The 27,755-nt window shown below is 40.5% G+C and overlaps 1 protein-coding gene across 3 annotated transcripts; it reads right to left on the minus strand.

Moving 5' to 3' along the window:
• Nucleotides 1-9,512: 9,512 nt before the first annotated feature.
• INIP (INTS3 and NABP interacting protein) lies at nucleotides 9,513-27,097 on the minus strand. 3 transcript variants are annotated; one of them, XM_079112654.1, is made up of 5 exons: nucleotides 26,932-27,097; nucleotides 25,350-25,432; nucleotides 13,549-13,651; nucleotides 11,829-11,919; nucleotides 9,513-10,352 (listed from the first exon to the last, which is right to left on the minus strand). In XM_079112654.1, the coding sequence occupies exons 2-5, from the start codon at nucleotides 25,372-25,374 to the stop codon at nucleotides 10,257-10,259; spliced, it is 315 nt and encodes a 104-aa protein (XP_078968780.1). In that variant the 5' UTR covers nucleotides 25,375-25,432; nucleotides 26,932-27,097; the 3' UTR covers nucleotides 9,513-10,256. The 3 variants fall into 3 exon arrangements, with proteins under 3 accessions (XP_078968780.1, XP_078968782.1, XP_078968781.1); XM_079112656.1 differs by lacking the exon at nucleotides 25,350-25,432; XM_079112655.1 differs by lacking the exons at nucleotides 25,350-25,432; nucleotides 26,932-27,097 and adding an exon at nucleotides 16,328-16,559.
• Between the last annotated feature and the right edge of the window lie 658 nt (nucleotides 27,098-27,755).

The raw sequence follows: 27,755 nt of genomic DNA on the forward strand, positions 1-27,755 counted from the left end.
CGTTCAGTAACTTAAATGATTTTAGTGTAGCATTTCCAAATTCTTCTTCCCCCTAGGTGTCCACATGCATGTGGGAGCACACAAGTGGGAAAAGCAGTGTCACGTCTGTTTTCTGTCGTCAATTGTTGTGTTGAAAGATATTTTCTTGTTTGTCTAGTTCAGCTCTCTAGTTGATAGTCTAGTAGAGTCTGTTAACAACTTGCAAGATTCTGGGGGTTTTTTTGTCCTTTGGTTTTTTTGTTTGTTTGTGTTTGTTTTAAGTTGTCGTTACCTGGTTTGATTTATGTACATGCAGCTTGACTGTTCAACTCAGATTTTTTTGGAAAAATAAAAAATGAATCTATATTTTATGTCTGTTTTCTTGAATAACCAAGTTATCTTACCAATCTGTAGTACATATAGGCTTCTAAATATTTTTTATTTTAGTATCACATTTCCAGAAGTAATGTTTTTCTTTGCATTTTGCAATGTTAGGACATTGTATGCAATTCCTTACCCATAGCTGATGTTTCTGAGCTATTAATGTTCTTGGTGAACATGTTGTTCCCGTTGACACTACTCTGCTCCCCTGATGGATTTGCTTCACTGGACAGGCTGGGTCCCCATTTGGAAAGATCTCATGGTGATCATGTACTGACCGTTTCATGTATGCCTTTAATTAATGGCTTGCTGCTCCTTAATTTTTATTACTTTTGGAGACTATGCTTAATCCTCAAAACCTCTTGAGTTTTGTTTTGTTTGTTTGTTTGTTTTTTGTACCAGGGATTGAACCCAAGGGCACTCAACCACTGAGCCACATCCCCAGCCCTATTTTGAATTTTACTTAGAGATAGGATCTCACTGAGTTGCTTAGTGCCTTGCCATTGCTGAGGCTGGCTTTGAACTCAAAATCCTCCTGCCTCAGCCTCCTAAGCTGCTAGGATTATAGGTGTGAGCCACCTCGCCCGTCTCTAAACAGCTAAAATCTAAAAAACAAGTTTTTGAAAAATATTCCCCATGGAGTATAATGTGGTAATGGTGAAAAAGATGAGATGTTTTCTTAAGAATTATTGATCCTCCAGCAAATTGACTCTTTTCTCATTGTTTTACTACAGCAATAATTTTTTAAAAATTTGATGACCTCCTGAGCATGAAGCTGGCTCTTGGTTTGCTTTGCTGCAGCTGTTATTGGCTTTTGATGATCATTCTTTCTTTGGGGAGAATAAGATGGAAAGATGCCACTAGAATGATTTTTTTTTAATAATTTTTTAGTTATAGAAGGACACAATACCTTTTTTATTTATTTTTAGGAGGTGCTGAGGATCGAACCCAGTGCTTCACACATGCAAGTGCTCTACTGCTGAGCTACAGCCCCAGCACTAGCATGATTTTTTAAAAGTAAGTTTGATGGAAGCTCTGGACATTTCCCCAGGACAGTGCATATGTGCATAAAACATTTTACATGCAAAAACCTAGTTTTAAAAATCTCCTCCATAGAATATATTTTTAAATAGAATTGTTTTGTTTTGTTTTTTTGAGACATACTCTAAAATAAATAATCCAGAGTGGTAGAGTAATTGGAGACATAGATGATAAAAAATAAGCCTTGAGTAGATTATTTGTTAAAACAAACTGATGGGTAGATGGGGTTTCATTATACTCTTCTTCGCTCCTTTGTGTGTGTGTGTGTAAAATGTATATATATTTTTCCCTTTGATGATAATGGTCTGGTCTTTTGTATATGTTTAAAAAAATTTTTTAAATTTGGTACTGGGGATTAAACCCAAGGGTGCTTAACCACTGAGCACATCCCCAGCCCTTTTTGTTTTTTATTTTGAGACAGGGTCTCACTAAGTTGCCAGGATCCTCACTAGGTTGCTGAGGCTGGCTTGGAGGTTGTGATCCTCCTGCCTCAGCCTCCAGAGCCACTGCAATTATGGGCATGTACCACCGCGCCTGGCCCACGTGTTTAACAATGTCCATAAGTTGTTGTCTTTTCTAAAAAAACCAAATGCGGGGCTGGGGAGATAGCTCAGTCGGTAAAGTGCTCGCCTTGCAAGTAGGCGGCCATGGGTTCGATTCCCAGCACCAAAAAAAAAAAAAAAAAAAAAAAAATCAAATGCGCCTGTACCATCCTCCCAATCTCAGAATCCCTGCGTCTCCCTGAAAGGAGGTGCCACAGGGAGATGAGAGAGCAGCTGCTGGCAAACGTGGGAGACCCGAGGCAGGGTTTCCGCAGGCACGGGAAGCCAAGGCACGGCAGAAAGCCCGGAGGTCGACCTGTTATACTAGCAACCTGACCTCGTTGGTACCTGCCCCTGATGGAGCCTGTGAAAATCTTGAGGTCGTTTCCATTGGTCCTAAAACAGCTGTGCCTAGGACAGACAGACTTATGATCCAGTCGTGGGGAGGCCTGTGACAGGCCGAGGACGAGGTCCAAGGCTCTGGAGTGGCCCCCGGCCTTTTCCCAGGTCTTAGGACAAGTGTTCCTCAAGGAGTTGCTGCTTGGAAGCGAGAACATCCGGGAGCACCAGCAGGGAGGAGGGTAGAGGCCCGGCAGAGGACCTCTGGCTGCCTGGTGCCCGCCCACTCACACTCATGTCACAACACATGTCCCCACATGTCCCAGGGCCAAGGGAGCCTCTTGGGACCAGTACGTTTCTGCTCATTTCAGAAGGTGTTGGCCCCCCTTCCCCAGGCATTTCCTTTTCCTTCTCTTTCCTCTGGTGTCCCTGCTTTATTCCCGGAAGACACCAGGGACAGATGTGGAAGACACCAGGGACAGACGTGAAAGACATTCGACAAGATGTGTTTCAGCAATAAACAAGATTCTTGTACTTCTCATGGGCTCCCAAAGAAAGAAGGATGAGAAATAAAAATTCCTGAGGAGTTTTTCCAATGTTCAGAAGACAATCGAAGAAAATTTTGCACATTTCTAATACATTTGACTATGGTAATAATGTTCACGAAGAGTTTGGTCAAATTTAAAGAACCCAGTGAATCTTTTCGGACAGTATTAAAGAATCTAATTCCCACCAGTAAACAAACACACTTTTGAAAGTGAACAGTTAATACTGTACTGTGCTTCCTTGGTGTCATCTGTCCCATGCATAACGGCCCGTACTGAAAGGATGGCACTTGGCTGCCTCCTAGCTAGAGAGAACTATGGTCTCTTGCTCTCGTTGTTTCTCAGTGTAACTATCCCATCAGGGCGCTGTCGCCCCAGTGTCAGTCATTTATGTGCCACTTTCACAATTTTTGTGATAGTATATCTGTCTTATTATTCATTTGATATTTATATTGATTCTTCTTTTACCTGAGTTTATATTAAAGCAAAAAATAAGTACTTTTAAGTAAATAGGGGTCCTGGAATCAAACCACTCAGTTTCGAATTCCACTTCTGCCTCTTACTAATTCCATGAGCTTGGGCAAGTTATTTGACCTCTCTGTGCCTCAGCTGCCAGGCGTGGTGGTTCACACCTATAATCCCAGCAAGTGAGGCTGAGGTGGAAGGATCACAAGTTCAAGGCCAGCATGGGCAATTCAGTGAGACCCTGCCTCAAAATAAAAATTAAAAATGCAGCTCTGGTAGAGTGTTCCTGGGTTCAATCCCCAGGACTGGAAAAAAGAAAAACAAAACAAAACGAGAGTAACATATCTACCTCATAGGGTTGTTTTGAGGATTAAAGATATAAAGGCACACAGAACAATGCCTAGTGCGTAGTAACCACTAGATAAAATAGTAACTGTGAGTTATGGTTATATTACTACATAAATGCTATATTGCTTGCAATAAATACATATAAATACATATCTATTATTATTTAAAATGTTTGCCATCTGTTCCCCTTGCAGCATCACCAATGGCAGTCACCACACTTAGGGAAACAGCTTGGCCCCTCTGCCTCAGGATGTCCTCCTTGGCTTCATGTGGGCTTGTACCAATGACTCCTGGTTCTCCTGCATTTCCGGATCCTAGATTTCTTGTCCCATCTTTGATACTCACATACACTTGGACACTTTCTCAGGGCAGTCTCATCCACTCCCACAGCCTTAGCAGATGTTGACCTAAGTTGTCGGCTAAATCTCTCTCCACTGGGGTTCCCTGTAACTGCGGAAGATGACCGGAGGGCCTAACCTCTGGTCTGACTTCTAGGTGCAGAAGCAGGTGCTGAGGCACCCGGACAGTGAGGCCTCGGTGCTCTGGCGTATTTCTCTAGTGGAACTCCAGTTGAGAGGCTGGAGCCCACATCCCACCCATTTCCTTCCCGAAGATATGGCATCTGCATCTGCTGCCAGAAACCCACGTTATCCCAGGGACTTCCTCCTTCCTCCACATTCCACAATCCATTTCCATCATCTCGTCATTCAAGCTGCCTGAATATCTGTAAATCTCGTCCCTTTTCTTTTGCCTCACTACCCCCAACTTGGTCAGCCCACACCATTTTGCCCACGTTACTTAAAACCCACCTGAGTTACCTTCTTGCCTCCACCAGTCCGTCCTCCCTTGCTTTCTGGGGAAATCTAACTACAAATCTTACTCTCTCCAAAGCCTTTCTGATAGATTCCCAAATCATCCGCATGGACTGCTACCTCTTGCTCTTACTTCGTCACTCCCTCTCTCTACCATGGCGCCTGCTTCTCCCCACCCTCTGCCTAGGTCGATTTGTGTTCAACCCAAAATTTTACATTGAAATCTAACTCCCAAAGTGATAGTAACAGGAGGTGGACTGTTTGGGAGGTGAAAGGTCAAGAGGGTTTGCCTTCAGAATGGGATTAGTGTCCTTTAAAGAGGGGTGAGGGAGCTTGTGTGTCCCACCACGTGAAGATGTGCAGAAGACACCATCTGTGGACCAGCAAATAGGCTCTCGCTGGACACTGAATCTGCTGTCTCGATCTTGGACATCCCTGCCTCCAGAACCATAAGCAATAAATTCTTTATAAGCTAGGTATTACAAAATACCTAAGGTATCTTGATACAGCAGTCCAAATGGACAAGACCAGCGCCCTTTTCTCCCACATCCGCCTTTGCCTCCTTCTTTTGCAAATCTTACTGATTCTCCACTTCTCTCCTGGCACACAATACACACAGACTCCCTCGAGGAACAGGGTAGTTGCTTGGATTCTGCTGCCTCAGAGGACAGACCTATAGGCCTATCATTGTCACCTGCAAGGCATCTGTCATTCCCAAGGAGCCAAGTTTGTTCAAAGGATCAGCTTTGTATCTGGGAGCATTTGACTCACAAAGTGGGTGAATAGGACCAAGAACCCAATTCTCTAATGAAGGCCTACAGTCCCAGGATGGAGACCTGTGCCGTAGCTGTGGCTGCTCAGAGCCTACGTTTCCACTGTTGGGTGTCTCCCAAAGAGAACTCAACCAGGGGCTGGCACACAATTATGTTTTCTTAACAGAACTACTGCTGCCAGTTTTACTATACTTGCTACAATATTGCAAGGCTCCAAATCTCCTGGGAGACTCTCAATAGTAATAACGTCTGTGCCATTGAGATTTCCAAAAGCCTGTTAAGAGAAGAATCCAGTGAGGTAGCTGAATTACTTTTGTTCTAAGGTTTTTTAACTTGAGACCCATGGGTGGTCTTCAGTGAGTCCAGAAACCTCCTAAAGTGATTGGCATAATTTTTACGCATGGATACCTTTCACCTGGGGGGAGGGTCTCCTCCCCAGAGAGTTCACTGCCGAGGACTGAGGTGTCATTTTTCCTTTTGGACTTTTTTCATTTATTCATTAAAACATTTGAACATTCACTATGCTTTTCCAGGTGCATATATCAGAAAACTTGAAAACATCTGCAGTCATTGCTCTTATATCCTAGTGGAAGAAGGTAAGATGATACACAAGAGAAAGTCAATCACATTCTATTTTTGAGGGGGTTAGATGCCATAGAAGAAAATTAAGCCAAGTTTCATGTGAAAGAGAAAATTTTAAATAGGTTGTTCAAAGAAGCATCATTACTTGTTTTTGTGTTTTTAATGGTACTAGGGATTGAACCCAGGTCCTGTGTGCATGCTAGGCAAGCACTCTGCCCCTGAGCTACATCCCCAGCCAGAAGGCATCACTGAAAAGATGAATTTTGGAAAATTTTTGTGTGTGTGGTGCTGGAGCTCAACCCCAGAGCCTCATGCATGTTAAGTATATGCTCTCCACTAAGCCACACCCAGAAAAGATGACATTTAAATAGAGACATGCACCTGCTGAGGGAGAAAGCAAAGGGGTCTAAGGAAAACCTAGGGACTATCTTCAAAGGTGCTCATCCCAAGCATTAATGCAGAGGGGGCTAAACACATCATCACATTCTGGCGCAGTGGAAGGCTGATGAGGGTTCAATCAGTCCTTCTTCACAGCTGCCTACGCCCAAAAATGTTCAGTGGCCTCCAGCTGTGTATCAGGCTGAAGACTCGACACCCTGGAATCCAAAACCCTCTGGATGATGAATTCACTCTACCCTTAGCCTCATTTCTAATTATTTATCTACACAAATCTAGCCATGCTCCAGCAAATTGGACTTCTGGTAGCTATACGATGGTCCCTATACCTGCTCTCCTCCTGCCCCTGGGTTTCCTTTGCTTTGAAGGTGACTCCCTGTCTTTCCTGGCTGAAATCGTCTCATCTGAAAGTCAAGTTCAAATACCTGTTCTCTGTTGTAGCTTTACTGGTTCTTTTAGGCTCATGTCCTCAGTAGGTCGCACCCAGTACTAGTTGTGTGCTTTTCTGGCCTGCTGTGCTGTTAGATTCCTGAGGACAGTGACCATAAGCTCCTCCTCCTCATGGTCCATATTCATTCTTTATTTGAGCATTTTAAAAAAACACTGGGCGTCTACTGGGCACTGTGCACACAGAGGTCAATAAGAAAACCCTTAGTAAATACCGGTTGACCTCAACACCGTTGCGGTGGGACTCCTGCTAGCTGATGGGATTCTGGTAGTGGGCCTGGGCTGCACTGTGGACTCATACTCTCTGTTGGTCTCCTATCCTTATGGCAACCATATTTGCCAAAGCCCTTATTTGAGTGGTCCTTCAGCTCACTTAAAAGCTGAGTTTCTATTGCCGAAGTGAAGCAAGGAATCAAGACAGCTTAATGAGACAGATGACAAACTGTTCAGGAGGGAAAACTCTGAAATTAACTAAAGCATTGTTATTTGAATTATTTGGCAGTGGCTTTCAAAGCTTCTTTGCCCTGACTCACATTAAAAAAAAAAAAAATTTACATCGCAACCAGGTCAGATATATATTCTTTTACTCATTCTTTCAACCAGTAAGTATTAACACCCACTATATGCTAAGGACTTTTTATAGTGGAACACACTTGTGAATGAAGAAGAGGGAGAAAGGGCAAATGGAGGGAAACAAAAATTCTTGCCCTTTTAACACATGAGTAAAATAGACAACAAACAAAACAAGTAAAATACACACACATACAAACACACAGATAAAACTGATGGTCATACCCCATAAAATCACAAAGTTGGTTTCAGGAATGGGTGAGACTTTGTACTTTTGAAAAATTCTGGTCTAGACAATGCCTGGCACAAGCAGAGTATGTGCCATCCTGTTTTTGCAGATGGAGTGACACGAACAAAGAGGTTAAGTAAGTTACCCAGATTCAACCACAATCCCAGGGCAGTGATGCCAAGTCCGCTGCTGCCCTCTGTGCCTGGCTCAGCCCCATGTCTCTGCTTGTGCAATCCTGACCTCTGCCTGAGCATCTCTTCACCCTCCTACCAGGTAAAATCACAGGAGTGTTCCTAAATCTCCCCAAACCACAGCATGCTCCAGGATGCCTCTCTCATGCCACAGTTGCTTCTGAATTATTTCATGACTCCTGGTGTGCTATAGCAGGGTGCTCTGCGAGGTGACCTCCCTATGGCCAGGACCTTCTGTCTCCCTAGCACAGTGCTTGCCAGAGGAGGTATTAATAAATTCAGAGGAGTGGCAGAAGTGCTTACTAGCTAGGGGTATGGGATTCTGGCAACATTGATTTAAAAGGTTTAGGTGACAGGCGTGGTGTGCATGCTTCTGATCCTAGCAATTCAGGAGACTGAGGCAGGAGGATCACAAGTTCAAGGCCAACCTCAGCACCTTAGCAAGACCCTGCCTCAACAAAAAATAAGAAGGGCTGGGGATGTAGCTCAGTGGCAGAGCACTTGCCCAACACGCAGCCCCTGGGTTCAATCCTCAGTACCACCACCCTCCTCAAAAAAAGAAAGCTAAGAAACTGGCAAGAATACCACTGCTAATATGATCTCATGTCTGGATTACAAAAGTCACATGACAGAGGTTTCAATAGTATAAAAATAAACAAATGTCATCTCCCTAGTATCAGCAGATAGATTTAAACCACATCAGTATGGTGTGGAGCCATAGAACAGAAACTTAGTGAAATTAATTCAAGAAAAGGAGGGCTACTATAAAGCCCAAGGAATAGCTGGATGGACTTGAGGAAGGACGGGATCCAGGGGCCCGCTGGGGAGCTCCTCAGCAGGAGGAATAATTCTGTGTAATGGAGACCATTACAGTGGAGTCAGCTGTCACCTCACCCACATATCAGTTCAAATTCTTCAGAGGAAAAAATGCAAACAGCAATGGGCATAGTGGCACACACCTATAATCCCAGGTACTTAGGAGGCTGAGGCAGGAGGGTCACAAGTTCAAGGACAGCCTGGGCAACTCAGTGAGGCCTTGTCTCAAAATTTAAAACAAAAGGGCTTGAGGATACAGTTCAATTGGTGGATAATTTGCATAGCATTAGCAAGGTTCTGGGTTCAATCCCCAGTACTGCAAAAAAGAAAAAAAAAAAAAAAAAATTAAGCAAAAAGGAAAAAATCTAAATGCCACATACAGTTCTAGAATTGTCTACCCTTGCTTCACTTTGGGTAGGAGAGGGCTGTGTGGTTGCTGATTCTACTTGAGGGTAGGGGGAAGGATACTATGAAAAGGAATAAAATTTTAGTTAAATATTAAACCCAAGTACAATTGTAAGTTTAAACTTTATCTTACCACCAGAGATGATGGGGACTGAAGGTCAGATAAAGTCAATTATGAAAGTTATATAGGGGCTGGGATGTAGCTCAGTGGTGCATGCTTAGCATGCATGAAGCCCTGAGTTTAACGCCCAGGAACAACAAACAACTCCAAAACCTGTATCTGTGATAATAGTGTAAAATAAAATTTCAATCATGAAAATTTGGCATAAGATATGTTAAAGAGTTCTCTAGGGCTGGGGAGATAGCTCAGTTGGTAGAGTGCTTGCCTTGCAAGCACAAGGCCCTGGGTTCGATCCCCAGCACCACAAAAAAACAAAAAAAAAAAAAAACAAAAAACAAAAAGAGTTCTCTAAACTTTGGTTTTCAAATTTTATTTTCAATCAGATCCTATTTCTATAGGACTAAGGTAGGGTAGTGAGGTCTCCATATTTAAATAAGCACCCCAGATTCTGCTAAAGATGGTGTGTATTGAGCAACTTGCTTAAGGCAATTTCTTCCTACTTAAAGTAATTTAAAATGGGCTCAACTTGCATAATTTTAAGTTTTTAATCAGATAAAATATGAACAATGAAACCACATAGACATACCATTTATGTAGTGACACTAAATAAGAGCATGTACAAATGTTTAAGCCACCACATTCTTTACAATTGTTTTGAATAGCACTGTCACATCATTTATAATGGAATATAGTTATAAAAGATGTTTGGTAATTTAGTTTTATCTTGGTTTTTCTTTTAAAATAATATGAGAATAATTATGCATTTACAAAGAGTATTTCTGGATGATAATCTTATCTGTAAACTTGAAAGCTGTATACTACATGACATCAATCCTGTGGACTACAAATACAAACCTAACTTATTTAATCCTATGCATTTATATTTTTCAAAAGCACCCTCATTTCTTTAAAGTTAAATACTACAAATGGTTCCTGGAAGGCTATCGTGGACATAACATAGTCAGTTGTTAGGGGCGGATTTTATGTAACTATCCAATTCAGTCTGATTTAGAGCTAAAAATCAAATGGCATTACAAAAAAGATAAAGTCACAGGCAGCATAATCGAATTTTCAGACGATACAGCTTCTGAAGCTCTCATCATCCTAGTCCCCCCACCTGCTTTTTGCTCTCACTTACATATTCCTTTTCTTTTAAAGAAGCAAAAAAACATGTAAGTTCACCAAAATTCTGAATGTCACAGTGTGTACAGCATTGAATGAGAGTAGCTTTGGCATTTGGCATCACGAAGTCATTTTCATCACAGATGTTTTGTTCATTCTGGGTCAAGGCGAGGTAAAACAGGAAGAATAAGATTCCCAAATGCAGAGTCCTGAGTTATGAAGTATCCAGATGAATGTGCGTGAGCGTGCTAAGATTAAAAAAACCAAACAAAAAACAATTAGAGCCACAACTTTCCAAACAAGTCATTAAAATTACTTATCCTTTCTGAATGCTTGAGACCAAATTTATTTAAAAATTGGTTCTTATGGCTGTTCATTTTGTTTAAATTCACAGAAGATGAATAACAGAATTTGGATTAACAAATTACACCAAGTACTCATTATCATCCCACTATCTCCCCTGTGACCCTCTTCAAAGACAAGAATTGCTTTGTTCCTTGGAGAAAGAAAACTAGCATCAAAGACCCCAAAGTAGTTGGAAGGAGAGGGAGAAAAGATTGGTTACTGATGATTAAAAATGCCAATGTTTTGTAGAGAATGTTGGAATGTAAATAATAAGAAAACCACCAATAACTTCCCTCTATCTTTAAGTTCATATTTTCAGTTCTACAAATACTTCAATGAAGTTGACACAGGTGCATTAAAATAGGTTGGAAATCACAACCTAGAGCTTATATATCCTTTTAATACATGTTCATATATATAGAAATTATTTTTTGCAAACTCTCTAATCATTCACCTATTCTTTTTCAAAAGAAGAGACCTCTAAAAATATAACATTTATTTCAGAGTGACCATAACTGGTGTATTTGTTGCTCCAGTTAAAGGTTTTTTTTATATTTTTTTTTATTTTTGTAGTTGTAGATAGACAGAATGCCTTTATTTTATTTGTTATTTTTATGTGTTGCTGAAGATCGAACCCAGTGCCTCACAAGTGCCAGGCAAGCGCTCTCTACCACTGAGTCACAGCCCCATCCCCAAGAGGACTGATATTTTAAGTCACCTAAAGTGAGATAATCTTTATAGCATCCCTTCCAATTCTGGGATTCAAAGGTTTAGAAGCATAGACAATTACAATATGCATAAAAAATAAATGTCATCTCATCCAAGTTCTCTGCAACTCTTACATTATCCCAGATGAATGTAATATTAAAACTGTTTATTACTCTGAATAATGTTTTTAAACTGAAGGAGCATCACATTCCTGATCCAAGAGTAAGAGTTAGCTTTTAAACACTGCCTGTGCAAGTTGTGCTGACCATTAAAAAAATCCAAACAGCAGCAATAAACCTATAAGACTATCAAACAACATAATGACATGACAAATTTGAAAATATATATGTACTATTAAACTAGCCAGTTCAATTTTCTAGATCATCCTGCCCATCCAAATATCCTCAGTTCTTTTGTGCACAAGCAATCCCTTGGCAGGTGCAGCACAGAATCCATCATGACGGCATCAACACCATAAAAGATACTTTCATTACTGCTGTATTGGTCCTTCAAACCCTTTGGGTACAACTGAACATCAGCAAACCATTGCAATTATGTGTGGAACATTTTTATTGATATTGCTCCACCAAAATACAAAATAACTACTGTGTTGGCTTCGAAGGCCCAGGAAATCTCAACCGAGACAAGAATGTCAGTTATACTTTGCTCACCTGCAAAGCTGCCTTCTGCTGGGCTGCGATATGCTGCTGCTCTGCGTGATCCCGGAAGTCCTTATTAAGTGCAGGTCTGGAGAGGGCAATGCTATAATGGAAATCTTGGTTATTTGGTTGCTTCTTCTTCTTCTTTTTTAATATTTTTTAGTTGTAGATGGACACAATGCCTTTATTTTATTTATTTATCTCTATGTGGTGATGAGGATTGAACCCAGTGCCTCACATGTGCCAAACGAGCACATTACCACTGGCCATAACCCTAGCCCCAGTTACTTGGCTTCCTAAGGCAGAGGCATCCTTACTTTTTTTTTTTGTAGTAATAAATTATCTTTGTTTTAGATAAAATAGTTGACACATAAGACCTGTACATATTTGTGGTGCACAACATCATGTTTTGGTATTTACACATGTTGTGAAATGGTTAGATCAAGCTAATTAGCACATCTGTCATCTTACATACTGATCATTTTTTATTGTGAGAACACTAAAGATCTACTCAGCAATTTTCAGGTATACAATAATCATTAGTAACTATAGTCACCATACTGTACGATAAATTTCCTGAAGAGATGTCCTTACTTCTGTTTTTCTTTTTTCTGAGTGGTGCTGGGAATTACACCCCTGGCCTCATGTGTGTTGTACACACTATCATTGGCTATATCACCTGTCCTCAACTCTAAATCACATTTTTCATTATATATTCTTTTTGTTGCTGTTTTTGTGGTATTGGGGGTCAAACCCAGTGCCTGGGCATGCTAGACAAATGATCTACCACTGAGCACTACCTCCCTATCCCTTCATTATATATTCTTTATACAGATCTAAAAAAATCTTCTGGAATAAGTGTTATTACATCTTCCTTTTCCTCCCACCATCTCCATTAATTTATGTGAAGAAAACCTATGTTACTTACTGGAATTTCAAATAATCATTTTTAAATTTATAATTTAAGGTCCCCTAGTTTCAAATAAATTTGAGGTACCATAGTCTATCATGATCCTTATTAACATTTTTAAAAACATAAAGCAAATTACATGATCTCCATTAACACTAAAACCACACAGTTTTGTTTGCATAATAATGAAACTTACCTTAGCCACTGTTCCAAATAGGCTGAACTACTATGAATAATAACTTAGAAGCACTTATTTACCAGATTCTAGAGCAGATATTAGATGCTTGGCTCTGTGCTAGTAAGCACTGGGGTATAAAACATGCAAGAGAGCTCACGCACAACAGCAATTACGATGGAATGTGATGCATGCTACCACAGAGGAATTAAGAGACTCTTCTTTTTTTTGAAATTTTTTTTAGATGTTGATGGACCTTTATTTTATTTATTTATTTATTTGCGATGCTGAGGATCAAACCCAGTGCCTCACACATGCTAGGCAAGCAGTTCACCAGAGCTACAATTCTAGCCCATGATAGACTTTTTTAAAAATAACTTTTTAAAGATTTGTTCTAATTAGTTATACATGACAGTAGGATGCATTTTGACACATCAAACATAAATGGAGTATAACTTCTTGTTCGGCTGGTTGTACATAATGTAAAGTTACACAGGTCCTAATAGATTCTTAATGTAGCAGGACGTGGTCAGGTTATAAAGTATACACTTTATCTTAATGGAACAGGAGACCTCCAACAAGTGTTCAGCAGCATACTTTCTTGAAAAATATTATCAATAATAGCACCCCAAAATAATAGTCAATACCTAGCTCCAGGATGATTTGTTGAAGATTGGTTCTGCATAAGTAATTTTCTTTTCTCTTTGTCCAGTTCTGCCAAGATTGCAACTCTATTTTTGTTTTGAAAACCTAACAAAATAAAAAGAAGGTTGGGGAGTGGGAAGAAGAAACTCTTTATATTTATTTTCTACACCTAGGCCATCCAGAACCCAGAGAACAAAATTCCTATTCTCTAACATGATAATGGAGTCACTTGGTAAGTATTTTCCCCACTCCTGCCTATATCCTAGCAACTTTTTTTTTTTTTTTTTCGGTGCTGGGGATTGAACCCAGGGCCTTGTGCTTACAAGGCAAACACTCTACCGACTGAGCTATCTTCCCAGCCCTATCCTAGCAACTGTTAAGAGCATATAATATACATGGACACATATGCAAAGTACAATATGACTGAAGACTTTTCAGACTCAATTCTAAATAATTTTAATTACCAATGTATGGATTACAGTAGTTGTTTTTTAACAAAATTTTTGGAACCCCAAATACTACAAGGACCAGTCTCTACACTGCCTAGTCAAATCTCTGAGTGTGCAGATTTTCTTAGTTCTCTTTGTGAAAGCCTCTTTCATGGAAAAAAAGGATTAGGCATACTTGGATCAAATAAATACTTCTCTTTCTCAATCGCTTTCATTCAGAAATGACATACAATCTTTCAAAGAACAAGTCAAAGATTTGCAACTGACCAGAAAGCAATTCAGAGAAAGAAATGGAGCATAACTGATAGGACACAAAGAGATGCCTTCTTTATCAAATGCTTAATACTGGGCTTCATTCTGAATTTCAAACCTATATAAGACTGAGTTCTGTGTCAGCATCTAGCTATGTTTTAAAATCTCAACTAAATGTCAACATGTTAACACTGAGAGACTGCACACTAACTACAGATCTCTGGCCTCTCTGGAAACATCTCTCAAGATCTGGCAACAAGAGATCTTTGTGGCCCCATGGCAACCACATACTAGAGCCAAGGAGGAGCTTTCCCCTTTAGCTGGGCACTCCTGCGCTTGTTACAGTTCTTATGAGACTAGTTCATATTATCTGTAGGCATCTGCATTTCTGGGGAGGATTGAAGGACTTGGAAAACAAAACTACAGAATTAAAAAAAAAAAAAAACTGCATCTCAGGAGACTGGAATCACTGGGCTGGAAGAATGAATACAGGGGAGAGAGCATTTACCAAGCAGAATCAAGCACCCCCAAGGGCACCTATGTGAGGGCTTCTAATACTTTATACTGATTATAAAGATGAAGAACTGGTAGGGGAGAGATCTCCTGGGGAGAGGGGCAGAGACTGGCTAGGGATAGTGCAGAACATACCAGGGCATTCATGCCGAGGTTGGCCTGCACCAGAAGTAGCTGAACCAAACCTCTTAGTGGGCATCACCATACATACTGGCTGTGGCTGGGATTTGGGACATTTTAGGAATTTGTCATCTCCTGTTTTCTTAATAGCAGACTCCTTCTTTTGGATGAGATAATTCACAATACATGCTGATACTTCTGAAGAGATGGTTTTATGAGCCTTGTAGGAGATTCTTCATCCTAACTCAAATCCCCTTTTCCTGCTTGACCTCTTAAATCTTCGAAGAAGCAGCTCTAGGGGGGCCTTCTCACCCCCTTACAGATAAGATGTCTCAGAAGGCTTCTATTTAAGGAGAGATTTACCACAGCTCTGAGAGACAGAGGAAAAATCAAACTGTATTCAGCGGGATGTGGTGGTGCACGCTTGTAATCCCAGCCACTCAGGAGGCTGAGCCAGGAGGATTGCAAGTTCAAAGCAACTTAGTCTTAGTGAGTGAGACTTAGCAGTCTCAGCAACTTAGTGAGGTCCTAGTAACTCAGTGAGACCTGTCTCTAAATAAAATACAAAAAGGGTTGGGATGTGGCTCAGTGGTTGAGCACCCCTGGACTCACTCCCCAGTACACCCCCCCCCCCCCAATCAAACTGTGTTCATTACTCACTACTCAGAGAGTAATGTGTGGAGACCTTTCTCCACACACCAGGCGGTTCTCCGGTGGACACCAGCTAGGTGTCCTACAACTTAATTCTGGCAGTCTCTACCTGGAGTGTCAGATCCCACAGGTTGAGCAGTCAATCCCACAAGACTGACCCCATTTCAGACACTAATGGCAAGTAGTACGCTGTCACCTGTATTTCTGATGCCCAGCTATACAGTGGGGCTCCCATTAACCTGCTCCTTGGGTTTGATTAATTTGCTAGAGCACCTTACAGACCTCAGGGAAACACTTCACTTAAATTTACCAGGGGCAGCTACGGGAACGGGAATGGAGCCTCCATGCCCTTTCTGACGCTCAGTCCTCCAGGCAACTTCACACATCCAGCTCTCTGGAAGCTCATCTGAACACTGTCCTTTGGGTTTTTTGTGGAGGCTTCTTTACCTAGGCGTGACTGATTAAATCACCAACGGGTGATGAGCAGTTCAACCTTCAGCCCTTCCCCGAGGTCAGGAATGAAAGTTCTAACCCTCTAACCACATGGTGGCTTCCTCTGACAGCTATCCAGAGGCTATTGGGGAGCCCACTAAGATGAGGCAGAATAGCAGTAGGAAACCCTGAAGTTTGCATCAATGAAAAAATCCCACTCAGAGTCTCAGTGTCAGACTTTCTAAAGCATCGATACCTATGGAAATTCTTCCATAACAGTTGTTTAGGATAGTTGGCTTAAAGTCTCCAAATGTAGGCAGATTGATTCATGTTAAGCAAGAGCTGAAGTACAGTAGTACCCTACCTTGTCTGAGACCCTCAGTGGAACCTCAGATTCTGCCCAGATCCATACACATGCTCTATAGTACTGACACAGTCAATCTGAAAACCCAAAGGCTAAGTGATCAACAGGTAGGCAGTATGTACAGCATTGAGATGCTGGGTGAAGGGACGATTTGTGTCCCTGGCAAGATGGCACAGGACTTCATAACACTGGCTTATTAGAAATACATTTCAATTCACCTGTGGATCCAACACAGCTTAAAATGAAAACAGAAGAAAAATCTTATTACCTGATTTGACTTAAAAGATACTATCGTACACTGTTGCTTAAACAAAACTTACAGAATTATGTTACCTCAACATATACTTTTTTGATACCAGGGATTGAACCCAAGGACACTTAACCACTGAGCCACATCCCCAGCCCTCCAACCCCTTTCTTGAAACAGGGTCTTACTAGGTTGCATACAGCCCCACTAAATTGCTGATGCTGGCTTCAAACCTACAATCCTAACTCAGGCTCCCGAGCCACTGGGATACAGGTGTGTGCCACCATGCCCAGCTCAGCAATTTATTTTCAAAAGTGAGATGCTCGGTCCAGAGATCTACATTAAGAATGCCACTATAATCCCAGTGGCTCAGGAGGCTGAGACAGGAGGATCAAGAGTTCAAAGCCAGCCTCAGCAATGGCAAGGCACTAAGCAATTCAGTAAGACCCTGACTCTAAATAAAATACAAAACAGGGCTGGGGATGTGGCTCAGTGGTTGAGTGCCCCTGAGTTCAATCCCCAGTACCTCCCTCACCCTCCAAAAAAGAATGCCAATGAAAAACACAATATATTAATAAATTTTAGAACATTTCCTTCAGGTTGTATTTTCTGGAACATTCAACAATTTACTTTGCATCAAGTCCTTCATATGACTTTGCAACTATTTGTTACAACTGACAACTTCCTTGCATTTTTTCACGTTTACAGGGTTTTGATCCAGTGTGCATTCAGATTCTGCCCAGATCCATACACATGTTCTATAGTACTGACTAAGTACTGGGCTAAGTGAAAACCTCCACACATCTCTTCACTTCAAGGTTTCCCATCACAACACGTTTTACATCTGTGAACCGAATCGCAATGACTAGCGGAATCCACACACACTTTACATTGATACTGGTTCTCTCCACTATGGATCCTCATGTTTGCTAGCAAGGTTATGACAGCGAAGAAGTCTCACACTGTATATTTAGGAATTCTCTCTAGTGTAAGTTCTTTTATGTTAGTGAAATAAACTGCAACCAAGTGAAGGCTTTAACACATTGGTTACATCCTTATTTCTTTCCAGTATGAGTTTGTGGCATTGCAAAGAAGTGGGAGAATGGAAAACTTTGCCACTCTGCTTACATAGATAGGGTTTCTTCCTAGTGTGAATTCTTTCATGTTTCTGAATGAACTGATTGCTGAAGGCTTTACCACACCGCTTACATACACAGGGTTTCTTGCCATTGAGAGTTCTTTCATGCCTCACATGAGCCGAGACAGCAACGGTTTTCCCACGTTGTTTACATTCACAGGGTTTCTCTCCAGTGAGAATTCTTTTGTCTTTAAAGAGCACTGTGATTTCTGAAGGCTTTCCCACGTTACTTACATTACTAAGGGTTCTTGTGGTGTGCATCCTTTCATGCTTCAGAAAACAGCGGATATAACAGAAGGCTTTGACACACTAATTCCATTTATATGACTTCTCTCCATATTCCTGATATTCTTATGGTTTGTGTCCTGTCTAGATTCTGATGGCACATTTATGGATGAATGACCAGTGAGGACTTCTCCATGGTTTTACTCAAGGAGTTCTCTTGCTTATAATAGGATCTGGAATCCTGAAGATTTCGGCAGATTGCCATCTTCATGTTCACAGAGGCTCTCTCCCACTTGACTTCAATATTGAAAATTATAATCTCACAAAAACATTTTTCAAGTACTTACAAGTGAATTGGCAAGAGGAACAGGAAAAGCTACACATAAAGCTCCTATCATAAATAATATGAAAATTAAAAAAAAAAAACTATTTGGTACTGGGTGTACCTCAGAGTTAAAGCACATGCTTAGCATGTAAAACCCTGGGTTCAATCCCCAGCACCAAAACAACAACAAAAAGTATTTAAAACTAGCACTATGAATTTGGAAAGTAATTTTCAAAAGTACTCAACTATAAACATTAACAGTGTGATATAAATATAATTTAGCTAATTAAAAAAAAAAAAAAAAACACCAGGCTGGGGTAATGGGTCTTGTTTGTTTGGTGCTAGGAATTAAACCCAGGGCCTCACACATAGACAAATGCTCTACCACTGAGCTTAATCTCCAGTACTTTTTTTATTTTTTAAACTTTGAGACAAGGTATTGCTAAATTGCTGAGGGTGGTCTCAAACTTGAGACCCTCCTGCCTCAGCCTCCTGAGCTGCTAGGATTATATACGCATGTATCACAGCACCTGGCTAGGGTAGTAGGATTGAATATTGCTTGTATGATTATTTCTTTTCTTTCTTTTTTTTTTTTTTTTTTCTTTTTGCAGTGCTGGGGATTGAACCCAGGGCCTTGTGCTTGCAAGGCAGGCACTCTACCAACTGAGCTATCTCCCCAGCCCTGATTATTTCTTAATGAAAGAAAATCTCGAGTTGAGTTTAAAAAATCCAATATATAAGACTATTCAATGATTTTGATTCTGTTTAGCATTTCAGAATTATCATGGGATTTAAGTAAAATTTATTCTATCTCCATCTCCCATTTTACCAAGAAGTTTTCCAAGGGTTTCATACAGAAGGATATAGGTCAATATAATAGTGTTCAGTGGTCAATGAATCCTTATAAGGAGAAAAATGGTAAGACATGAAAAGATTTTGTAATGTTAGTTAAATTATTAACATTTGTCCTTAAAAGAAACATGTTTTCTTGTTCTGTCACTATACTAGCAAGCAACAATGCCTTCCTCCTTTATCATCAGTTCCACATGGAACAGGTTTTGTCCCCAATATTTTCTCCACTAAAAAAGAACCAGTTTTAAGAAGGGTACTAGTCCTATGTCTTAGGGTGGGAGAAAAAAATAAAGATGGGCTTGGAATATCTTGTTGTCAGAAAGAAATTTAAGTGTTTTGTTTGTTTGTTTGTTTGTTTGCTTTTAAAGAAAGGAGGTCCAGGATCATACTAAAAGGACAAAGAAGCCAGTTTAAGTTAGCCAGGCTGTCGCAATTGAACAATAAAAGGAGAATAATTACAAGATAGATGGAATAAACTAAGTCTCTGATAAGCCATGAATTCATAATCAAGTACATAAAAAGATATTTGTAAAGAAGAATAAAAAACAATAGGATATTTAATGTCTTACTATGCTAATAATTAGGTCTGTGTTAACAGCTGGGTGTTATATGTGACATATATCTGTGTATACTTTTGATTGAGTACAAGTAGGGCGGGTTAAACATGAGGAATCATGACTAAGCCAAACAGTTCCAAAAAAGCAAACCACAGGCCAAGAACAGACAAGTCAAATCCAGACAGTCTTCTTACACACACACACACCATTTAGAAGGAGATACATTGTTGGTGGGAGTGCAAATTAGTGCAACCACTCTGGAAAGCAGTAAGGAGATCCCTTAAAAACTAGAAATGGGGGCTGGGGTTGTGGTTCAGTGGTAGAACACGTGCCTACCATGTGTGAGGTCCTGGGTTCCAGCCTCAGCCCCACATTAAAAAATAAACAATATAAAGGTATTGTATCCACCTAAAAAAAAAAAAAAAAAAAAAAAACCCTAGGAATAGAACCACCATATGACCCAGCTATCCCACTCCTCAGTATATATCTAACAGATTTAAAATCAACATAGTACATGGATGCAGCCACATCAATGTTTAGAACAGCATAATTCTTAATAGTCAAGCTGTGGAACAAACCTAGGTACACTTCAGCAGATGAATGGGTAAAGAAAATGTGGTATATATGCACAAAAAAGTATTACTCAGCCATAAAGAAGAATGAAATTATAGCATTTGATGGTAAATGGATGGACTGGAGGATTTCATGCTAAGCTTAATAAGCCAGTCCCCAAAAGTCAAAGATCCAATGTTTTCTGGTATGTGGAAGCTAGTCCAAAATGAAAAGTAAAAAAAAAGAAAAAAGAAAAAAGAAAAAAAAAAAAAAAGATGAACACTTTCTACATCTTTCAAAATTAAAAATTTAATTACCCCTTAGCCACTTTTTGGAGTTTACTAAAATAAATATCAAAAGGAATAAGCCCTGATGTCTACTCAGGTGATCTCCCTGAGTTCACATTCTCTTCTACCCACATCCCAAGAATTTGCCTCTTTCAAGCTACTGCCACTTATTCTATCCATTGAGGTTTTTCATCTCTTAAGAGGGACTGGCTAAATGAGACAATGAAAATGTTCTGCTAAATCAACCTTTCTTCTCATCCATTTTTCTTTGCCTCTTATAGATAAACTCACAACCCTTTCCATTTTAAAGATTTTCTGCTTGGGGTTGGGGTTGTGGCTCAGTGGTAGAGTGCTTGCCTAGCATGTGTAAGGCACTGGGTTTGATTCTCAGCAACACATATAAATAATGAATCAAATAAAGGTCTACCAACATCTAAAAAGAATTAAAAAGATTTTCTGCTTAATAATAGACATGGAAGAGGTACAAAGATTAAGAAGAGGTCTTTTGCCCCTAGTCTAGAGCGAGCTCTATTTTTTATATGATGCTATTATTAGAATGTTCTAATCCCTGTCTGAAGGGCAGTACGGGAAAACAGAATGAACTGGGACATGGAACCAGTTTGGGTTCTCATCTCAGTACCACGACTTACTATGCAACATTAGGGAAATTACCTCACCATGCCTCAAGATCAGTGGTGATAGCAGTAATCACTTCAAAGATAGTTATATAAAATACAGGAGATTCAAGGGCTGGGGATATAGCTCAGTTGGTATAGCTCAGTTGCAAGGCAAGCACAAGGCCCTGGGTTCAATCCTCAGCACAGCAAAAAAAAAAAAAAAAAATAGGAGATTCAAGTAAAATACCTATCATACTGCCTGCCATGTGGTAAGCTGCTTAATAAATACTAGATATTAACTGTTAATATCATCATTTAGCATCTCTCTCACCCTATTTGTTAAGTTATACATCACTGTATCCTGGTTAGCCTCATTAGATGGGGTACCACTGAATAGCATGCAGCTTTCCACATGACACTCAACATTTAAGATGTTCCAAGGAAGCCTACACTGACGTGGAGATTCCAAGTTCTCCCCTAACTGTACACATGATCTCAAGTCACTTTATATCACATTCTGCCTTGACCCAGTTTCACTCCCTTTTCCCCCCTGGGGCCTATAGAGCAACTCTTGGCACCAGAAATCTCTTTGCTTTAGCTATTAGAATGAAATAAAAAGACATAGAGTTTTTTTTTTTTTTCTTTTCTTCAGGTATTAGGGATTGAACCCAGGGCCTTGTGCGTGCAAGGAAAGAGCTCTACCACTTAGCTACATTCCCAGCTCCCATCAATTTTTTGGAGACAGGGTATCACCAAGTTGCTCAGGATGATCTAGAACTTGCAATCCTCTTGCCTTCGCTCCTGAGTAGCTGGGATTACAAAGAGTGCCACTGAGCTCAGCTAACAAATTTAGCTTTTCAAAACCCACTCTAAAATTGTATCTTTGCATTCATATACTCTCATCTTTAAAAAGGCAAAAATACAAGAATTTTAAGAGGATTTGTATGTATCACTGGGACAAATCCAGTGATGCTTAATTGAGAGGTAGCATACCTTAGTACAAGCCTGAGTATAAATTTGCTTTCCTTCTGAACCACTGCTTGTTTAAGATTGGCAATTGAGTCTGAAATCAAACAAGATACCTCTTAGAAGCTATAACCAATCCATTCCTACACAGGAAATCATAAATTCCTGCTACCTGATCTGAAGTCTTATGGTTACTATCATAAGCATTTAGGGGCAGTACTGTACCATTGCACTGCATCCCCAACCCTTTAAAATAAATTTTTTTTAGATGTTGATAGACCTTTATTTTTTATTCATTTATTTATATGTGGTGCTGAGAATTGAACCCAGTGTCTCACACATACCAGGAAAGCACTCTACCACTGAGCCACAACCCCAGCCCCCCAACCCTTTTTATTTTTATTTTGAGACAAAGGCTCAACAAGTTGCCAAGGCTGGCCTTGAACTTGTGATCCTTCTGTCTCAACCTCACAAATCACTGGGATTACAGGAGTGTGTCATCACACCCACTACCATAAGCATTTTTGAGATAACCATAAAATAAAAATCAAAGGAAAAAGTTCATGTTCCTTACTCATGTGCTTAACCAGGTCTTTCTGAAATCAGGTTAGACTAATCCAGTTACCACCATATGCTAACAGGACTTTGATATTTACCAATAATGCAACAATGACACAGGTCAGACATGGTGGCACGCTCTATAATCCTAGCAGCTCAGGAGGCTGAAGCAGGAGGATCCCAATTCAAAGTTAGCCTCAGCAACTTTGCAAGGCCCTAAGAAACTCAGCAAGACCCTGTCTCTAGATAATATATAAAAAAGGGCTGAGGATGTGGCTCAGTGAGTAAGCACTCCTAAATACAGTAAAGAAAAAAGAAAAACTGACACAATGAAAGTCACAGAAATGGTACCTTAGTAAAATTCTAGTTTGACATCTGCCTCTACACAAATTGCCTTTCATTAAGTGCTTATGAAATTTAGTTCTGATTACTACTATAGTATGAAAGATTGCTAGATCTGAAAAAGGGTTTGGTAAACACAAAGGGATTCTGTTCCCTGCACCAGAGACATTAACAAATGACAATGCATAGATTAAGGTTTTTTTTTAAGTCATGGTTCTTTCCCTTATCATTTAAAGATAACTAAATCACTTGATATTCAGTCTCCATATTAATTTCTATACACATAAACAATGCAGAATAATTTCAGAGAGTAAAAACACACTCAAGCCTAATAAGAATTTTAAAATTTGCTGAGAATCTGAGTCTACAGAACATGATGTGGACTCCCTCTGCTGGTGTCTAATAGCAGCAGCTCCATGACACCAACAAAATTGCTGACAAAAGAGGAATAAAAAAAAAAAAAAAAATGACTAATCTAAATTCACTTTTTTTTATATTGGGGATGTTTCATAGTATATTTCACTATGAACCAATACAGGTAACACTAAAAATGTTTATATTTTTACTGCAACTGCTAAATTGTAAATCTCAATTCTTTGTTATTAGAACAAAAGGAAAATTTAATGTTTATTTTCATCTTGACAGCACGGTATGATATTTTAGCAACTCTTTTTTTGGGGGGATACTGAGAATCAAACAAATTATGCTGAACCCTAATCACTTAATTTTAAAAAAAGGACAAAGACCATAAGGGAATGTTGACCTATAAGTAGGCCATAAGGCTCACAAATCACATATAATTATCTGAAAGTAGAGAAAATTATTAGTTGGTTACAGCTTGTAAAGATGTTACCATATCTAGCTTTTTATAATAGCCATAAAAAAATGAAAAGGCAAGTAAGACTGTGAGGAAATATTAGCAAAACACTTATCTGACCATGGACTTGTATCTAGACTCAAACAAAACAAATTAAAAAAACTAACTTTAGAATAAAAACAAATAACCCAACATTTTAAAAATAAGCAAAAGATTTGAACAAATACTTTACAAAGGAAGATTTATAATTTTCAATAAGTATGATAAAAGTGCTCAGCATTTGTCATCAAGGTTATGCAAGTCAATACTACAATGAATTGTCATTTCACACATTACAGAGTAGCTAAAATTAAAGGGACTGACAACACTAAATATAGAGCAACCAGAACTCTCCCAAATGCTGGAAGGAATATAAAATGGTACAACCACTTTGGAAAAGGGTTTGGCACTAACCATACACTCAGCTGCTCTGTTTCTAGGTATTTATCCAAAAGAAATAAAACATTTGACTACAAAAAGATTTATACAGCAGCTTTAGTCACAATAGCCAAAACTGAGACAATCCAAAAGCCCACAAATGAAGGAATAAACTGTGATGTATGCATAAAATTAAATGATACTTCACAATAACAATGAACTATGATCCATGCACACCATGTATGAATCTCACTGTACAGTGAGTGAAAGCAGCTGGACATGAATGAATATACTTTACATGATTCCATCTCTATGAAGATTGAGGTAAGACAAAAAACTAAGATTTAAAAAAAAGGAACAGATCCAATGGACACAAGTAATAAAAAATGTATGATGGGTCAAACATACATAAAAGTCAAACAGGAGTTAAAACTTGATAAGAAAACAGACCTACTTCAAGCTTTTTTTTTTTGGCAAGGGGAGGGGGTACCAGGGATTGAACTCAGGGACACTCCACCACTGAGCCACATCCCTAGCCCTATTTTGTATTTTATTTAGAGACAGGATCTCATTGAGTTACTTAGCACCTCGCTTTTGCTGAGGCTGGCTTTGAGCTCAAGATCCTCCTGCCTCAGTCTCCTGAGCTGCTGGGATTACAGCTGTGTGCCACCGTGCCCAGCTTACTTCAAGTTTTCAATCAGGAAACTACTTATAAAGAGAGATTTAATACTTTGTAGAGACTAAGTTTTACTTTTATAAAATATTTAAACACAAAAACTTTTTGATAGTAACATGTCTAACATAAGTGAAATGTGTGAAAGTGTGATGACAATGTAGCTTTAAAAGTGATTGATTTCAAGAGAAAAGCAAGAGAGCACAGATGTCAGAAGAGTACAAAATGTTCAGTGTGAGCAATCTTAATACAGATTTTAAAATTGAGGATTAATAACGTTAAAGATGCTGTAAAGATGCTGATATAATGTGGGGCTGATTTCAAATTTGGGGTTTCACTTTGCTATTCACTTTTAAATTCTGGCTACAGTAACTGTCCTATTCCACATTTCCTCTAATTCAAAAGGATTTAACATATGTGGAAAAAGTTCCTAATAATAATAGTACTACCTTGTCCTGAAGGATTTGCTGCCATCTTCCTGTTTTCTGTTTCAATTATATTCGGAGGCAACTGATGAGCACTTTACAGTTACCTGTAAAAAATATATATGCATGCATATAAAACACACCATACTTTAATTGCAAATTAAAAGCTGTTAAGAACAGTTAGCCTTTTTGCAGTTTCTCATTCTCTTCAGAAACATATATTTGAAAAGCACAGACTTAAATCACAAATTTAAATTCTGCAAGTGCCTCAAGCATTAAATTAAATAGAATGTTGTTTATTCTTGAAGATGTTAAAACCAACATTCAGCATTACTTTAATATGTGTCATTAGACTGTATTTACCAAGTATTGCCAATTATATCAACCAGTTTATAGTATTCATATGATCACAGCCCTAGGAAGAAAAAAAAAAAATCACTTATCCATTTAAAAATATATCCAGCAACCACTGGGTGCACTGGAAGAAAAGGAAAAGGAGCCAGGCACAGTGGTCCACACCTGTAATCCCAGCCACTCAGTAATCCCAGCCACTCAGAAGGCCGAGGTAGGAGGATCACAAGATCAGAGCCAGCCTCAGCAACTTGGCGAGACCCTATCTCAAAATTAAATAAATAAATTAAAAGGGATGTGAACGTAGCTCAGTGGTAAAGCACCCCCAGGGTTCAAGACAGAAAAATAAAGAAAAGGTAAATGAACTCAACATTTATCAGGTAACTGCTCTGCACCATACGCTGCGTACAATGCTTGAAATTATTTATGACCACTTATAGGTATGGAGTCTCACTGTCACAAAACTACTAAGAATGCTTTGGGCTGCTAGGTTTCCCAGCATCGCGTTTTTGTCCTAGGTCCAAGATAAGGCCCTACACCCACACTCAAAGAACACTGAATCCGGGGTGGAGGTGAGGGGAAACAGTGTTATTCAAGCAGTCATGCCGACAAAGCTTAACAAATGCGCTCTTTAGAAGGCGAGAACGCTGCTTCCGAGGTAGAAAAGCGATGCTTGGAGCCTTCAGGAGAACCAGGAATGAAAAGGACCAGAAAACAGGTGCTGGTTTTTTTGGGGTGTCCCCTGCGGCTGAAGCACTGGGCCAGCCAGCCGGGTTAGGACAGGAGGGCATGAGGGCCTTGCGGAGAAAGGGAACGTTAAGCGCAGGGATAAGAGGGCTGGAAGGGCGTCTCACAAAGTCTCCGCACGCAGGCGTGGGGGACAGGCTGGGAGAGAGCAAGTAAACGGGACGGGAAACCTTGGGAGGGGAGGCTGGCGGAGAAGCCGCGGCCCTGCGGCAACAAAGATGGCAGCAGACCCGGCGCGGTGGGCATGCCTGGCGCCCCGGCTGCTCCGGAGACTGGGGCCCAGGATCACAAGTTCCAGGTCAGCCTCAGTAATTCGGCGAGATCCGGTCTCAAAATAAAAACCACAATGGGCTGGGGCCGTGGCTCAGAGGCTCAGAGGCACAGAGCCCCAGAGCCCCAGGGTTCGTTCAATCCTCCGCACCACCCACCCGCCCACACAAAGACAGCACAGCAGGTCGGCGCCAGGGCCCCGCTGCGTCTCCCGGGGCCTCCAGGCTGTCCTACTTACCCCGGACGCAAGGGCGCTGGGCAGGCCTCGCTGCTGATCGCAGCTGTCAAGGTGGAACACACCACCTAGAGACAGGCAAGCCTCCTCAAGGTGCCGAACTACAACCTTCCCGCCCCCGCCACGCTTCCGCCTCCTGACTGATGTGTCCCGGAGGGAGCGGAAGTCCCGCCTCCAGCCTGGACTCAACGGACGCCGCCCACAGCTATTCGCAGTCTGTCACCTTAATGCAGACGTTCTTTCTGAAGCGTGACAGCCGAAGAGGCTCATGGGAGATGAAGAAGGTACAGTTTGGAGGCGGGGCCCAAGTCGGGGCGGGACCAAGGGCGGGGCTGTTAAGCAGGGGCGGGGCGGGGAGTAGAAGAGTCCCTAGCACCGAAATTAATTTTCTAGCCCAGGCAGTTTCCTGGGAAAGATACTATCCGTCTGGCAGGTCTTGGCTACCAAGCGAATCCATTTCAGCTGAGCCCCAGAAGCTGGCTAGGCTAGCTTTCAAGCCTGTACAATCACGTCAGGCTGCGAGTCCAAACACGCACAAATCCCAGGGGTATTTGTCTTCTAGTTTGCATATTCAGAAGGAAAGTACTAAACAGAAGTTTTTACTGCTGTGCAATAAATTGTATTTTAAGCTAATGTGCCACATCCTAGAATACCAAGACCCCACTTGTGGGATCACCTGATGCTGCCTTCTAGCGCAATAGATCTCCATTTACCTTAAAAGGAGATTTTTGGGGCCAGGGAGACAGCTCAGTTGGTAGAGTGCTTGCCTTGCAAGTACAAGGTTCTGAGTTCAATCCCCAGCACCACGTGAAAAAAAAAAAAAAAAA

This window comes from Sciurus vulgaris (genome assembly GCF_902686455.1).
Source record: "Sciurus vulgaris genome assembly, chromosome: 15".
Lineage (NCBI taxonomy): Eukaryota > Metazoa > Chordata > Mammalia > Rodentia > Sciuridae > Sciurus > Sciurus vulgaris.

Coding starts and splice junctions, on each gene's coding strand:
- INIP (XM_079112654.1), bottom strand. CDS start 25,374: ATGGCAGCAAATCCTTCAGGACAAG. Junction 13,652..25,349: donor AGCAAATCCTTCAGGACAAG/GTAGTACTATTA, acceptor TTATTTTGTTAG/GTTTTCAAAACAAAAATAGA. Junction 10,353..11,828: donor AGCAGAAGGCAGCTTTGCAG/GTGAGCAAAGTA, acceptor TTTTAATCTTAG/CACGCTCACGCACATTCATC.